Consider the following 17025-nt stretch of genomic DNA (forward strand, 5'->3'; position numbering starts at 1 on the left):
GACAACTGTAAGAAACTGTTTGAAAGTTGGAGCACCAAATCTAGTTAGTCCCAGGCATGCCATGTCTTCTTAGTGCCAATATAGACCCTGTGTTTATCCACTAGAGAAATGTTCAGTGCAAGCCTCATAGGCTTGCTATCCACTCTGAAGTATGAATCAGAGTCTGTGCAGAGTAAGTGCTTGGCATTGCTGTATCTGAGTATTGGCTTTGCACTAGAATCACAAGCTTTTGGTAGGAAGAAAAGGGTGTATTTTCTCTGAAAAAGCGTCTAGTACCTTCCCTGCTCTTGCCGCTTTTGACTAATAGTCTCAGTCAATGCCTGCTATCGGTAACAGTTATTTTACCCTAAGTGGTGTGAAAATAATTGGATGGAACACGTCTGATGAGCCTATGGATTTACAGGTTAAACGGGAGCTGCTGCAGTGTGGCCCAAAGACTTAGGATGCTACACTGGGGAGCGGGGCATAAAGAGTGTTGGTGGCACCTCTGTTGGCCCTGGTTACTTGATCACTTACAGGGCCACTGCTGATTTACAGTGAAGTGTGGTAAGCGCATTCCTGAACTTCCCTGTTGACAGTCAAACAGGGATGGCTGTCCAAGCACACGGTAGTAGAATTGAGGTTTTAAGTAAATTAACAAACCAGACCATTATTTTGTTGAACCTCATTGTTTCTCTTGATCTGATAAATTGAGTATGTTGCGTTGTAGTGTTGTTATACTAAGTGTAGAAAGGAAACAGCATCCCTGGAGCAAGGATAACTAGAGTGCATACAACTACATGTAAATTCTGAATAGCATAGTAGAATAATTATGTAAATTGAATATGCAGTGATGAAGGTAATAGGGGGTTTGGGTTATGTTAGTACTGGATTTGAATTGCCGTAGCAGTTTGCTTTTAAGCACTGGAATACAACAGTGGCAATTTTGTTTTGCAAAATGTTATGTGATACCAGTTATTTCCATCCTTGAATAAGTTAACTTGATGAATTTGTTTATACAGAAAATAATTTTCCTACAGGGAGCTAAAATAGAGGGAATAAACAGAACTGAAATGAAACATTTAGCACAGAACTGCTCACATCTTTACTCTGCAGCCCTGTATGCCATATCATTGCTGTGTTGTACAAACAAGTGTTCTGTTCTTTGAGCGGGAGGTGAAGGAAGCGGCCCAAGGGTGCGCTGGCTTTCTCTGTGCTGTGTCACTGTCAGGGAGAGAGCTTGGTCTGCATCACTTAACACTCACCATGGTAAAAGACATGTGAAGGCTGGCTGTTGTCAGGGGCTGATTTTCCTTGGGTGTCTCCTCACTGCCTGGCACCCCATCTTGTTCTATAAAATGGCAGAAGCTTGAATTTGTGACCATTGCCAGAGAACTGGCCTTTTTGACAACTAAAATATGATCATACATGTCTTTCCTCTGCAGGAGGACCTAAAAGAATCTGCCCAGAAACTGTTACCTAGAGTGGTGGTGAAACAGGAAAAGAGTTCAGCATCACAGAAAAAGACATGTAAAACCTTGATGAGAAAAATGGGCCACGTTCCTTTTCTCTATTCTGGCCGTATCTTTTTTCTCTTTCCCGTTTTATGTTAAATATATATTTTTTCTGTTGATTTTTCTAATGCTCTCCCCAGTTGTCCTTACAACTTTCAAATATTGGTTGTTAATATTGAAAATAACAGCGAAACCATTTGTGGGTTGGAGAGGATGCCGTTTTGCATATGGAAGGATTCATGGAGCTGGAATATGAGGATTTGCATCCTTTTCAATGCATTTTCTGTTGTGCATGCATGTGCCTTGTGCGATGAGAAAGAATTTGGAGGAAGTGCTTCCTTTGAATGACTCTTGAAGGATTTAATGGTCCATTTAGCTATATAAAGATTCTTTGAATGTACAGAAAGAAGGGAACTTGGCCAAAGATTGTGACTTGACTACTGAAGCTGAAGTTAAATGAAACAACACAGACTTGCTGCTAATGCAGTTTCTAGGAATCCTTTTCATCCCTTGCTCTGTACTCTGTCCCTAGAATTAAACTTAGTAGAAAACTAAAATGTTATTTTTCAATTAAGAGTGAAGTATTGTTTTTACATACTACTCTTATTTAAAAAAAAACACACACATACAGTACCAGAAACATGTGAGGGAGCTTTTTGCAAATCATACTATCATCATTAATAGTAATAGTATTTATGTAGCAGCTTTCTCTGAGGAACTTAGCTTTTCAAATATTGCTTTCTCAGTTATGAGCTTAAAGAGTAGCAACGTTTACCTGAGAAATACTTTTATTCAGCCACCAAGTCCAATGGTGGTGTGTTTTTATAAACTAATATGTATTTTATGCTGTACTCTTGTATATATGAAATTTCTTAATAGAGATTAGGCACAAAAGTAACCCATTATGCTAATTTTGCTAGTAAGTACAAAAATCTAGATAGTCAGATGTCTTCCCGTCCCGTCAGGTATATGGGTAATAAAGTAAATTAAACCCTCAGCCTTTCTTTGCTTTTTTTTTTTTTTTTTTGTAGCTGTCCTGAGATTTTTTTTATTCTTTATTTTACTCACATGCTATGATTTACTCTTGATGCAAGACATTGGACATTTGAAAAGACAGAACTAAATGTCTTGCACCCTGTGCCTATGGAAGAGGGTAGAGATTTCTTACATGTGTGATGATAAATGAATCTTTGAGCCCTTCAGTGTTGGTGCCCATGAACATAGTGTGGCTCTGTCTCCCGACCTGTCCTACCCAGTCTCTGGTTCGTTAAATCCAAGCTTGTGCTCCCTTTCCTGCTGTCTCAAAGGCTGTCTTTTCTTCAACAAAAGGACCATAGGATCTTTTAAATCCCAAATCCTTCTTTCCTTTAGGGTAACCACCTCAAGGCCTTCCTTTTGCCAGCCAGCCTCAGTGGCCCCACTGTGGCCCTTCCTCTTTTTGATTTCATCTTAAACCAGCTGAGTAAGCAGGGTGAGAGAGTCATCAGCCACTTTTAGTACAGAGCCCGGTGTCTTTGACATGTGTGGTTCAGTTCATATCCATCAAGGGAAGAGAATGCCTAATAATACTGACCTTGAAAGCAAGTTTGCCAACTCATTGTCTGTGCCAGATGCAGGGTGGGCTACATTGGGCCTGCTGGAAATTTGTTTTTGCCCATCCAGAGAACTGCAGTGGACTCCAAAGCAGTGGCCTTGTTGCCACTTTGGTTTATATGGGAGAAGGTGATGTAGATCCCACTTTCAACTCCCACTGCACCTATCGAATGGAAGGTCAGATGTGAGGAGGCCATGAGCCACAGTGGGATATTAAAGGGAGATTTTTCTGGAGGCACATTCCTTGAAAGTCCTAAGTGGAATTTTCAGGTGGAGCGTATGTTACCATACAGTACGTGTGGTTATGATGTTAGGGCTGGCAGGTAAAGAGCAGAAGGAATCATAGGCTGATTTTATCTTTTATTTAAATAAGTCTGTGTATGTGAAAATGAAGTACTTTTGAAAAATGAAATTCTGTACAAATGCAGTTTGCACCTGATATGTAAAGATCTTTATGTTAGTTGTCTTCTGCCTGGACGAAGGCCCCTTTGAGTCTTCTGGTGCTTGTGCAAAGCCACTGTGCAGAGCATCAGTCATCTGAAATGCCAGCCCTCACTTCAGCCACCTTTATGTAGAAGTCTGTGTGACTTAGCTTTCAGACGTTAAGTAGGAAATGAAGAGTGCAAATCAAGAAAAAAGACACTGTTCTTTTTTGTTGTTGTTGTTTTTAAGTTAGACAACACCCTTAAACTTCCATAGAATACTAATTTTATGTGCAGCCCTGACTTGTATAGGAATAATATGATTTTGTGGGAGTTTGGTTTCTCCTGTTGGGGTGGATGATGGTAGTTTCTTCTTTGTTGTTTTTACGATTTATTTAATCTGCCGAAGTCTCATCTCATCTGTGGCACCTGATTGAAATGTGGGTGGGCAGCATGGCTCATTTGTTGTGTTAGCCTCCCTGGCAGATTAGAGACCATAATGATGAATCTAGGGAGGGGGTTTTGACTGCCAGAGTCCCCGTTCCTACTTCATAGGATTGCTGTGCATGAATAAGAGTGGCATCTTAAAATGTGGCACAGGTAGTCAAATGTGTGCCCTATAGTTTGGCACTTGGAAAGATACACTATGATAAAAGGCCATTGAAAGGCCTACTTTTTGCATCAGTTTTGTAGTGTCTAATTGGTTTAATTCTTTATGTTATGTCTAGGAAATGGAGAGTGTGAATCAAGAAAAAAGGCACTTTTTTTTTTTTTAAGTAAGACAACACCTTTAAGTTTCCATTCGAATACTAATTTTATTTGTAGCCCTGACTTCTATAGGAACAATATAATTTCGTGGGAGTTTGGCTTCCATTATAATGCCAGGTGATGCCACGTAGCCAAAGTGTTAATGTCGGTATTAAGCTTCTATGATCAGATAGCACATTAGCTAACTAGACTTCTTTTCCATGTTACTTCTGGCAGATCTGAATTTAATCCATAAAACTTGGTAACTGTTATAGATTTTCTTTCTTTTCTTTTCTTTTTCTTTTTTTTGTTTTTTTGAAACAGACTCGCTCTGTCGCCCAGGCTGGAGGGCAGTGGCGTGATCTCGGCTCACTGCAACCTCGGGTTCAAGTGATTCTACTGCCTCAGCCTCCCTGGTAGCTTGGGACTACAGGGGTGCACCACCACGCCCTGCTAATTTTTGTATTTTTAGTAGAGTTGGGGTTTCACCGTGTTGGTCAGGCTGGGCTCAAGTGCCTATCCTCAAGTGATCTGCCTGCCTCGGTCTCCCAAAGTGCTGGGATTACAGGTGTGAGTCACTGCACCCAGCCCCAGGTGACTTTTTTTTTTTTTTTTTTTTTTTGAGACAGGGTCTTGCTCTGTCATCTAGGCCAAAGTGCAGTAACACAGTCTCAGCTCACTGCAGCCTCAGCCTCCTGGGCTCAAGCAGTTCCTCCCTCCTCCCACCTCAGTCTCTCTTTTTCCTTTTATTTTTATTTTTTGATTCTTTCAGATCCAGACCTACAGAGACTTTTTCTTGTATTTTTTATAGAGATGAGGTTTTTTCGTGTTAACCCAGGCTGGTCTCCAACTCCTGGCCTCAAACGGTCTACCTGCCTTGGCTTCCCAAAGTGCTGGGTTTACAGGCGTGAGCCACTGTACCCAGCTGGTGACTAATTTTAAAGAACTTAAGACATTTATTAATTCTTCATTGAACTTGTACATTTGTTGTCCATAAGTAAAACAGAATTATTCCCTCTTCCTTTCCTGCTAATGGCTTTCCTCTTTCTTTTTCAACTGGAAGAGCAGGGTAAATAATTTGTGGCTGGGGTTTAGAAGTTGAGGGTGGCGAGGCACCTGCTTGGAGTGAAGCATGTGGGTGACAGGTCTGGCGTCTGAGAACCGAGGGTGCCTCAGGCTGCTGGGTGCAGGATTGCAAACATCTGGGCAGCGCGCTGAGCACTACTGGGGCCTTCGCCAAAAGGATGCTGGATGTCTTGGTGTGAAGTTTTTAACCTCTGGGTTTATTATCTGTCATTCAGAGTTTGATTTGTCCTCTTCCTCATTAGTTTATTCTGTCGTCTGCATTTTATTCTAGTTTAGCTGTTAAATTTTAGTCTTAGGACTTTCTTTAAAATTTTTATTTTGTGGGGTTGATTTTACTCTATGATGTACCAGATTTTATGCTGCTTTAATTGGCTTTTTAGAACTTCACACTTTATCTTTTTTTAGTTTGCCTTTTTGTCTTTTAATTTTCTTTTTCATTGTCTAAAAAACTTACCAAATAGTAGACAGGGCTTAAAGGAAATCCTCTGCTCTTAAGTTGAGAGGCTAGACACTCTCCTCTGCCAGCATTGAGCCCTTGGCCTGTAACATCTAGCTGTGTATTTTAGTGTGGCAGCTCAGATCGTTTTAGAGTTGTATTTTGCCACAAACACCCTGCATCACATTCTGTGTGGCATCCCATGCCACAAAAACATCTCTTTTACTTCTTATCCATTAGGTTCATTTCTTTATTGAAAGCCTTTTCCGGATATAAAGTGTAAGAATATGCTTTAATACCTTTCACTCTTCAAAAAGATTATAATGTAACATTTTGGAGAAGCTTGAGTCTCTGAACACAAACCTGATTAATCCTCATGACCTAAGCCTCAAGGTTAAGTTTTCCTAATATGGTGAGAAACTTCACTAACTTATCCCATCTGAAGAGACTGATTGAGAACTCCTTCCCATTATCCAGACATTCTCATTAGCTGACCATATTCTCATCACATTTGGGTCCACAGTCTGGTTCTTTTTCAAGTTTTCTTTCTATTCAGGACTTAGATCATTAGGCTGACGCTAATCAGTGTTTAACTGTGTTCTATTTTGTAATAAATCAGGGCAGCTACCTGGCTTTCCAGTAAGCTATGGCCCTTTGTATCAAGCTTTGTTTAGAAAGCCAACAGAAGGAATTAGTTGCCTATACTGAATCCATCCAGCCACATTTCAGGTAATATGACTAGGCCGTCCTCATGGACTTAGAATTGTAAGCTGAACATGACTCCTTGCATAAAGGTAGATTGCCTAGACTCTCTCTCCATGCGACAAATACTGCTCTCTGAATATAAAGTTTGTGTTCTTCTAATGCCTGCTTCTAAGAGTTTGCATTAAGTTGGTGTATGCTTTGGTGCCATTGGGGGTGATTGCAGAACTTAAGACCTTGGTCGCTTAGCTATGGACCCTGAGCACATCCACCTACCCACCAGTGTAACCCAACTCTCATGGTGAAATGTGAAATGTAAGTAAGGCTAGAGGAGGAACAGTGGCCCTTCGAACCTCCAGCAGCATCCTCAGAAAATGTTCTCCATCTGATTACAAGGGCTTGTCTAAAATGAGTAGATGGCTGTATATCTCATTGTCTTGCCTCATGAGTGGATGGCTCTGTGTGTTAGTCTCTAGCCTCAGGAGTGGATGGCTCCATGTCTTTTTAGCCTCACAAGTGGATGGCTCTGCGTCTCTCTAGCCTCATGAGTGAATGGTTCCACGTCTTTCTAGCCTCACAAATAGATGGCTCCGAGTCTCTCTAGCCTCATGAGTGGATGGCTCTGCATCTCTCTAGCCTCAGGAGAGGATGGCTCCACGTCTCTCTAGCCTTGTGAGTGGATGGCTCCACATCTCTCTGGCCTCGTGAGTGGATGGCTCCACATCTCTCTGGCCTCGTGAGTGGATGGCTCCATGTCTCTCTAGCTTCATGAGTGGATGGCTCTGTGTCTCAGCCTCTAGCCTCAGGAGCGATGGCCTGCTTTTTGGTCATTATCAGCAATGATGTGAGATAAGGATCACAAAAGAAGTTTGTGAGTATGGAGGCAAGGTATGTAGATGGTATTCTTTTCTATTGGTTTTTTTAAAAATGCTAGGTTTCACTCTATTTTTTTAAACTTTAGCCCGATTTTACTGAGCTTTATAGGTGTTTCATCAAGGTAGATGCTATGTGGGGAGTTCTTATATGAGTTAATGAGAAAAATATTTAGAGTAGTGCCTGGTACATACCCAGGGCTGTGTATGTTTCCGCTGTTGTTATTGCTATTACTTGTACTGTTGTAACTAGACCAGTTAACAATTATAAGTAACCTACCAGAGTAGGCTCTAGAAATGCAAACATAATAAGACACAGTTTCTTCTCTGCTTGAGCTTACATGATAGTTGGAGAAAGACACACATATAGTACTTTGATTTTAATACATTGCAGTAATGTTACCACCAACTTGTGTGTTTTTTATGTATCCTTTGTATGGGGTACATCATGTGACACCATCCAGGGTGGAGTGAGGAGAACATATCTGATCCAGACCATGGTGATTAGAAAATGCTTCTTGAAATGAGTGGTGTCCATGCTGAGTCTTGCAGATGAGTAGATTGGGATAAAAGTATAGGTAGAAGAGATACATGTGTGTTTTGGAGAATAGTTCTGTATGCCAGGAAGCATAAGAGGCAAAGGGTCTGGTACACCCATATGGAGAATCTCAGACATTACATGTAGAAGTTTGAAGCAGAGGAATGCCCCAGTCAGATTTGCATTTCAACTGGTTACTCTGGTGACTTGAGATGAGTTTTCAGGTGATGTTTTGGTGGCATTACCATGATGCTGAGGTGGGAAATGCAGAAGGCACAGCAGGTTTAGGAGAGGAATGAGGGTAGACCTGATTTCTTCTGGGCTGGTGCCACTCAGGGATGGAATTTACAGGTGTTCCCTGCACATGGCCTAGTTATTCTTCCCACTCACAGGCTGCCACGTGGCTGTCTTCCTGAGCTAGGCCCATGAGTAGCCATCACTGCAGCTGTTAGAGGAGTCTTGCGGTTCTGTATCTGCGTCAGGCAGCAGAGTGGCCTTATCTTCAATATTGCAATGTTGGTTTAAGTGATGTTACTTCTTAAAGACATTCTCATCCCCCCCACCTAGAACACTGGCCATTTTCATACGTTCCAGCTTCTATTGTAATTCGGAAGAGGAACATATGTCTTATGTTTTGGATTTGACTTTATAAAAGACTAGTTTTGACACTTCCAGATATAAACGATAACTATGCATGTGGACTCTCTGTCCTTTCTCCACTGGTCTGATGTTGTATAGCCCTGCACGTGGGGCGTGAGGGTGATGAGGCAGTGGGAAGCCGTTGTGATTAATAGCCTGGGTGGGAAATGATATGTGTCTGAACTAAAGCAGTGGTCATGGGCATGGGGAGGAGTGCACTATGGGTCTGTTTGCTTGCATGTTCTTTTAGCTACTGCTTAGTAATGTTGATGAAGGCTCTTCCTTCTATGTATGTTGCTTGAATGAAGTCATCCTCGGTGAAGGTGGGGTCCTTGTCTGTAAGTCTCTGCAGCTGAATAGGCCCAAATGGGTCTGAGCCATGACCAGAGAATACTTCCCAGACTCAGCTTCTTGTTTTTTACATGGGTGTGGATGTTAACTGTCTGTGCCATTTTCTCGTTTAAACCTCATAATAAATCTTGGAAGACTGTATAAATATTAACCTTATTTTACAGATGAGGAAACTGAGGCTCAGACAAATTAAGTAACTTATCCATGGTCACAGCCTATAAATGACAGTTCGAACTGGAACTAAGGTTTGTCTTGACTCAAGTCAATGCTCATATCCACCATTCTAGATTACCTTTGTTTGTTAAAAGAAAAATCTTGACTTGGATGTTTTTGGGCAAAGCAGTTTTAATACAACACTTAGTTGAAAATCACAGTTAGCTTATTGCAGAATAGTAGCAAAGGCAATTTAATTTACATAACTTAATTTTATCCTTGATGGTAGTGTTGTAGGGTGGACACTGAAGATTTTGTTGCTTTTTTTTTGACTTCCTAGAGTGTTCTTTGATTTGTATAATGATGCATGGAAATGCCTAGCTGTCCCTTAACAACATGAATAGTGCAAGGTCTGATGAGTTTAGAAATCTTTCCATACTCGGATCTGGGATAAGTGCTTCCCTTGGCTATCGGCTTTTTGTCTAAACATTTGGAGAGGGCCTGTCTGACTTTCAGCTATCTTGGAGGTTCCATACAGTTCATTCTTTGGAAGGGCAGATGGAAAATCATTAGCACTTCTCTCCTTCAGCAAATTGATGTTTCTTCAAACCTGGGCTCTGGTCGGTTTCCAGATAGTAAGCCTTTTACTCCTGTAGGACCATGCATGCAAGGCCCGGCAGCCCTCTAAATTAAACCGTGTACTTCACTCTGGTATAGAGAGGTCACCGTGAAAAGCACGAGCTGCCAACTCACTTTACCTGGCAGTGGTTCAACTCTTTGACAGGCCTACCTCTGATTTAAACAAATTTGAGAAATATGTAAAGTTTTGGAAGCAGTTTTGCACTGATTTGATAAAAGAAACCACAAAACACTGCAGCGCAGGTGTTGAGAATGTTTGAAAGCTGATTGAGGGAAGCAGATGGCTTTAGTCAGTGGCATCCAGCCAAAAGAGCAGGTGCTGGTCATGTGACCGCTGGTTACCAGGGTAATCTGATTGCTCTTGGCGTGCAGATGAAAGGAAAGGGGCCCAGTGTTCAGCTGTAGTATTGTATAATTTGTGGCAGTTAGAGCGGAAATAAATGCTGGAAATGGAACCTCATAGTAGGGGAGACTTATGTCCATGTGTAGCGTAAACACTAGGACAGTTGGATGAGGAACGGTTGTATGGATTTTTTTTTGAAATTTTAAAAATATTATGCTTTCTGTGGATCTTTTGAAGACAAAGTTTTTAGAGCATTTCCTTTTTCTTTTCTTTTAAATAAAAATAGCTTTTTAAACCTAACTGCCATTTGCTATAATCTTGAATTGTTATTTTCTTATGTAGCTATTTACTATGCTAAAATGTTAACAAAATAAAACTCTGAGTATTAAGAATAACTAAGATGATCAGATATTTTATTTAGTTGAAAAAATCCATTTTAGATGTGTGATGGGTACTTTATTAACAATACTTTTGAAATATTTTACATGACATATGCTTTATTCTGAAAGCCTATAGGTATCTTGGCTTCTTCCTTTTGTAGTAGCCGACGGTAAAAACATGCTGTTTAATGCATTGTGTCAGCACATTTTCCTAAGAACTTACACATTTCAATAAATAAACTTTTTGAAGGTTTTTGAAATACAGCTTTTGTTCTTCACAATTTATTGGAATTTGAGGCTCCCTAGAAATATTTTTGAAAAAAAATCATTACTGAGGTTGGATTATTTTCAGTGTTGGATAACAAATAGTAATTGGTGTTAGAAAATTTGGAGCTGATGGCCAAGGCGCAGTGACTCAGGCCTGTGATCTCAGCACTTTGGGAGGCCAAGGCAGGTGGATCACCTGAGGTCAGGAGTTCAAGACCAGTCTGACCAACATGGTGAAAGCCCATCTCTACTAAAAATACAAAATTAGCTGGGCGTGGTGATGCATGCCTGTAATCCCAGCTACTTGAGAGGCTGAGGCAGGAGAATCACTTGAACCTGGGAGGCGGAAGTTGCAGTGAGCCAAGATCGTGCCATTGCACTCTAACCTGGGCAACAAGAGCGAAACTCCGTCTCAAAATATATTTAAAAAATTGGAGCTGATTTGGAAATAGAAATGGAAGGTAACACTAAATGTACATTCTGAAAGAAAGTCAGGTAAAGGTTCTAGAGGTAATGGCAAACTTAAAACATTTTTTTTCTTAAAGTTTATGTCCTTTGTCTTATATAATATTCAAATTCTGCTAACATTTGTCAGCAGCATACTATGAAACATGCACTTTATTAGGGTTGCTTTACTGTATTTTTGTTTTTCAAAGAACTATCTTTCAAAAAAAGGGCTAATTGTGATTATCTCAAAAAACGTATAGCACCAAAATAAAGCTTATATTTAATTAAGAACACAACACTAACTAAAATTATGTACAACAGGAAATTGCTATATATTTTGATTATATTCTAAAAGATTATAAGTTGAACAAAAATGTAACTGGATGGTATAAAAGAGGATACCTTCCAGTACTGGTCAAAAGAGTACTTAAATAAGTATGTAAAACTATCCACAAAAGATACAAAGAGATGATCATGATATCATTTTTCATGACAATTAAAAAAGTGTTGTGTACCTTAAAAACTTGATAGCAAAACTACTTCTTAATCTGATTTTTTATTATGGCTTGATGTACTGGGGGGCATTTTGCACAAATATACTATGTGTGGTATAAGTTTTTGAAGGCAATTTATTTTTAATTAGGTCATATATTTGCTAAAAGTCATTAATATGGAGTTTTGCCAGGAAAACTTAATTGGAAGTTGCATGTAACTGTAAATAGCCAATATGTATGAATTTAACAATTGTCATTGATACTTTCGGGATATTAATGTGGGAAATATAAGAGACATGCAGAGACACCTTAAAAGTGAACACTAAGCGATCCACTTTGAATTCTAGTAATAAGAAACCTGACTCAGAAGCAAGTGCTTTGAAGAAAAAGGTCAACAAGGGAAAAACAGAAGGTTCTGAAAATTCAGACTTAGATAAAACACCTCCACCATCTCCTCCTCCTGAAGAAGACGAGGACCCAGGTGTTCAGGTAATGTAATTATTGTGATCCCCGAGCCTTGGTCATTTAACATAGGTAACTTTAGCCATGTATGAAGTACACAAGACCTCCGCTATCTTGTTATAGAGATGCTCTTGAGATGTCTTTATTGTAGTCTGGAACATTATCTCCATAGTGATGTGGGGAGGGAGAGCGGGCGTGGAACAAGAAATTACACTCCTGACGAGAGTGGCTTGATTTTGCTGTCTTTGATTGTATAATTAATAAGGCAGAGATTCTTTATTTATTTCTGTAGATATATATTTTGCTGTCTATGTTATTGTTAACATTGTTGAACATATTGTTAATATACAGGCTCATATAAAGCTTCATTCACATTTTTAAATTTCTCTAAAGTTTGATTGATTGTCACTTTTTTAAATTTTGCAGAATTAAAAATCAAGATATAATTTGTAATAGCTTGACTAAAGTTTCTGACATCTGACAGTCAAAGTTGAGATATATTCATGTAATGTAACTCATGTAATACTAAAGTTTCTAAGAACAAGCCAGTGACTTTCCAAATGGCAACTCTGCAGAATATTCTCCCGACGTTAGGAGAGTTTTATAGGAATGAGTTGAAATGCTAACCCTGAAGTAAACGTGAGGAATGTAGGTTCTTGTGTGTGAAGCATACTGCCTTCACTGATTGGACTGAGAAGGACCCTTACACATGACAGTTAAAAATTATTTCCTTGTTAGGTTCCCTGGAAGCATGCCAGTGTAGTCCACTGGGATGGCTGGGAATGTAACTTATGTGAATGACATCTAACTTGCCAAGGAGCAGTTCCTGAAGAGTTGTCCTGCAGGAGGAAGCCAGCCTCTAGAAGCTTACTGGACTTTTTCTTATTGTTTAGTACACACTCAGGACTTTCCACCTGTACCCTCACCAGTCAGAAACAAAATATTTGTAGTGTGCAGCTCTATTCCAAAGAATTTCAGATATTTTTGGCTTTGGCTTTTTGTTTGTTAGAGTAGAACTCCCTGATATCTGTAACTTCACAGAATAGCTTTAAGCTGGACCTGAAAGGGAGGGAGAGAGAGAGAGAGATGGAGTGAATGAATGTGTTTTGGTTTAGTTTGGTTTGGTGATGTAACTAACATAGTGATACCTTTGGCAGTGTGGGTTATTATGTGATTTTATTTTATACATCAATGGAAAGATATTGGGAAAGTAAGTAGATATCATTTTTTAATTGCGTAGGCTGTTTTACAACTAAAGCATTTTAATGATTTTTATTTTTTTACTGGGATCTGGTCTTACCGAATCAAATGTTTTAATGATTTTGAGGTGTTTTTTTTTTATCCTTAAGGGTATTTTCTCCTGATTTATATTTGCTTAAAGTAGGACCTTTATGTCAATAGTATTTGGACAACATTAAGAATTTGTTCACGTTAGTAGAGGAAATTCTGTTGTTCTTTCACAAATACTGCTATTGTTTTTTAAAAGTCTGTTTATATTAATTCAGACTCAGATGGACCTTATGAAATACTAGCTTTTAGAGTTTTTTTTTTTTTTTTTCCTGCTGCATTTCAAATATGGGAAAATGCTAATCAATTCAAGTGAACATTGGTGTATCCTTTCTGATTGGCTAGGGCCTAACTGTTATGTGTTCAATAGCTAATATAAGCAACCACATGAGATCTGACTTTGAAAGTTGTGCTTTCTTGGTATGTCTGACACAGGAAGTGATGCTGACTTGTTGTTTATTGTATTTCTTCCTGTAACACATGCATGAAGGGCTTAGCATTAAAATTCTTGAGTTTTGTGATTGATTTACTAAGGTACATGTCATATAATTTTAACTAACTCAAAATTGTGTCACAAGTTATTACTTCAACAGTGAGGTCATGGAAACATTTAAATGTTCTATTTGTTATACCTGTTTTAAGTATCTTTTCTAAAGCAATCTGAGTTTAAAAAGTCGATCTATTATTTTAGTGTCATTTCAAAAGTTTTGAATTATGGTTTAAAGACAGTTCTTATATTTCATTTTGATTCACAAAAATCTTTCAGATAATAATAGTTTACCAGATCACAGTAGAAACATTGTATATTAGATAATTTAATTTTACATTGGGGAATTGTGAAAGGAACCTTGATACTCAAAATAAATGTAAGATCAATTATTATTTTAAAACTAGAGAAGCCATTTAACATTAAAAAAATTTTTACAAAATTGAGTTATAATTGTATTTGGGGTGTTTTTACCTATGAAGTGACCTCGTATCCACTGCTAACTAACTCTATCACTATTGCACAGATTTATATCACAAAGTCGATATGAGGAGGAACTTATATTTTAAAAGTTATACTTACCAACTCATAAATTTCTATTTAAAAAGAAGAAAGCACTCTGTCTTGTTGCACTGGATGGAACCCTTCTTTAACATCAGGGTGGGATTTAGCATTAAGTGGATTTGTCTTAGACCCTATCCAGTTACTTACATGGCACAACACTGTGACAGTGGGGCCTTAAGCAGGGAAACCTGATGAAACATCTGCAGGCAGATCACTAGGAGCCCATTCCTTCTTACTGGAATGGTGTAAAGATGGAAATATAAATGAATCCATTTAAATTGAGTTAAATTGACATATCAAATGAAATACAGCATATGCTAAATATTGCAGTATTAAAATTGTTCTTGATAATGGCCTTTTGTATCTTGAAGAAATTGGTGGTCCAGAAGTGAGGAATGGTAAAGTGGGCATGAGAGCAGGAGTAAGTAGGTCAGCTTTGGAAAGAAAAGGGAAGCTGTACAAGGTAACTGGGCCATTTTTTCTTTGGAAAGCTGGAGCTGATTAATGATAACTTTAGTCCTACTAATTACATCTCACATTATTTACCATGTACTGTTCTAAAAGCTTCGAATGAATTCCCTTATGTGATCTTCACAGTATTCATATGAGGTAGTTACTGTCATTAACCCCATTCTACAGACCAGGAGTCGTCCACAAAATTACTTGTCCAAGGTCACATGATAAGAGTCGGGGCCAGTTCAAACAAGAGCTCTTAGCTCTAGGACTTACAAGATCAAATTGCCACCTTGAGATGTGGGGAAGGATTGCAGATGGCAAAAGACTCTGCTGGAATCTCTATTGCCTCCACCTGGGGTTGATCTGGGCAGTGCCAAAGCTTTGTCCTGTAGAGGAGGGTCCCAGGAGGAACCTCTGGCCCATGTCACTACTCCCTCCATGTAAGCCACAAGGAAGTCTCTTAGTAAAGTTTTTCTAGAGTGGTCTCACGTCAGAAAAGTACTTTGCACCTCCGTGGCCACAGCTGTGTGTGGCTTGGAGCTAACAGTCTCTAACAATCTATTTGATGGTCATATTATACCGAGTTCGTATTGTGAACTGTCTCAAATCCCTTTTTAAGAGCAGGGAGAACACAAACTTAATAAGATTTAAATCCATCAGTACCACTCTTTGGGGAAAAGTACTGGGATTGTGTTCATCCTGACTTGAGAGTTGGTAGTGCCTGTCTTGCTTTAGGTGCTCACAATGGATGTTTTGCCTCTCTCTGCCTTATTGTCTCAACTTTAGCATTCATGAGACTCTTTAAAAAGTTTTATTTCATAGTTCTTAGAAAAAATTTTGTATAAAAATTTTTCTCAATATTTTTATTTCTTCTGTGTGCTTTGCAAACTCATTCCATAGGTTGTAATATTCTTGAATTCATTTGCAGCTTAAAACTTTACATGTGTCATTTTCAAATTTAGATTTCACATACATATATCAATAAAAAGGTTATTTCTCCTTATTTTTAATTAGCTTGCAAAATGAATTATTTGACAAAACAGTTAAATAATATAGAATTATTCTGAACAAAGAGTTCAGAACCTCTTGTTCTGCTCCATTTGCTTCTTTCCCCACCTTTATTAATAGTCTGTTGTGTGTTTTTTCAGATTCCTTTATTTAAAGCCATACACATATACATTCATTTTTAAGCAAATACTCATTGAGGCATAGAGAAGTAAACAAGATTTGCAGTCTTTTTGTCTTAAGAAGTTAATATATCGATGAGCTGCACACATCTAAATAGAGAACATTTTTTGTTTATCTTAAATAGAATCTTAAGCTACTTCTTGTTATGTGGCTTGTTTTTCTTTTTATTTTACAGTTTATCTTGCAGATATTCCCAAACTTCCTGGAAGTGAAGGTAGTGAGTCAAAGAGTCTGCATGTGTAAGTTTTGATGGATAGGACCACATTGTCCTGCAAGGACTGTATGGGTTGCATTTTGACCACAGGATTGTGAGAATACCCAGTTTGCCAGTAATCCTGCTAATACTGGCTGTTACCAGTCTTTTTAATTTTAACCACTATGCTTAAAAACATTTTTAAAAGTAAAATTACTTTTCATAGTCATTCATTATGAATTTTGCCATTTAACCCTTCATCTCTTCAGAAATTTTCAGAGTATTTCTTCTAGGATCAAGATTAAAATACAAAAACCTTTCATTTAAAATGGCCTGAAATATCTTGGGTACCTTGGATAGTATTATAACGATATTTGTATAGAACTTTATAATTTACAGATTATCTTCTAATGCACTGATTTTTTTTGGACTTTGTATATGGGAAAAATGTTAAAATGTACAAAGGTAGAAGGAATAGTATAATGAACCCCTGTAGATTCATTAGCCAGCTCCAGTATTGCTGCCACTTTTGATGGACATACTGACTGAGTGAGGAACCAGATTTGTTGTTATTTCCATTTTCCTAGTTGAAGGGCACGTAGCTGGGAGTGGCAGGGCTACAGCTGTTCCAGGCGTCTGACTCCAGATTTCCACCCATTTCTATTTTGTTTGTTACCACTGTGATCTTTTCACATCATTTATAGGATTAACATTATCACCTTTTCCTTAAGATTAATTTAAAAAAAATTCATCCTTCCACTCGGTGCCGTTATAAAGAGCATTTTT

At 38.6% G+C, this 17025-nt stretch overlaps 1 protein-coding gene across 6 annotated transcripts in view; it reads left to right on the forward strand.

Moving 5' to 3' along the window:
• The window catches only part of CHD7 (chromodomain helicase DNA binding protein 7), a 189163-nt gene that overhangs the window by 104785 nt on the left and 67353 nt on the right, over positions 1 to 17025 (forward strand). For all 6 annotated transcript variants that reach the window (XM_023222342.2, XM_023222347.1, XM_023222346.1 and 3 more), the window contains one exon: positions 11950 to 12091. In XM_023222342.2, coding sequence (XP_023078110.1) covers positions 11950 to 12091 — 142 coding nt within the window. The remainder of the gene's footprint in view (positions 1 to 11949; positions 12092 to 17025) is intronic.

Source organism: Piliocolobus tephrosceles, chromosome 7 (genome assembly GCF_002776525.5).
Source record: "Piliocolobus tephrosceles isolate RC106 chromosome 7, ASM277652v3, whole genome shotgun sequence".
Taxonomy (NCBI): domain Eukaryota; kingdom Metazoa; phylum Chordata; class Mammalia; order Primates; family Cercopithecidae; genus Piliocolobus; species Piliocolobus tephrosceles.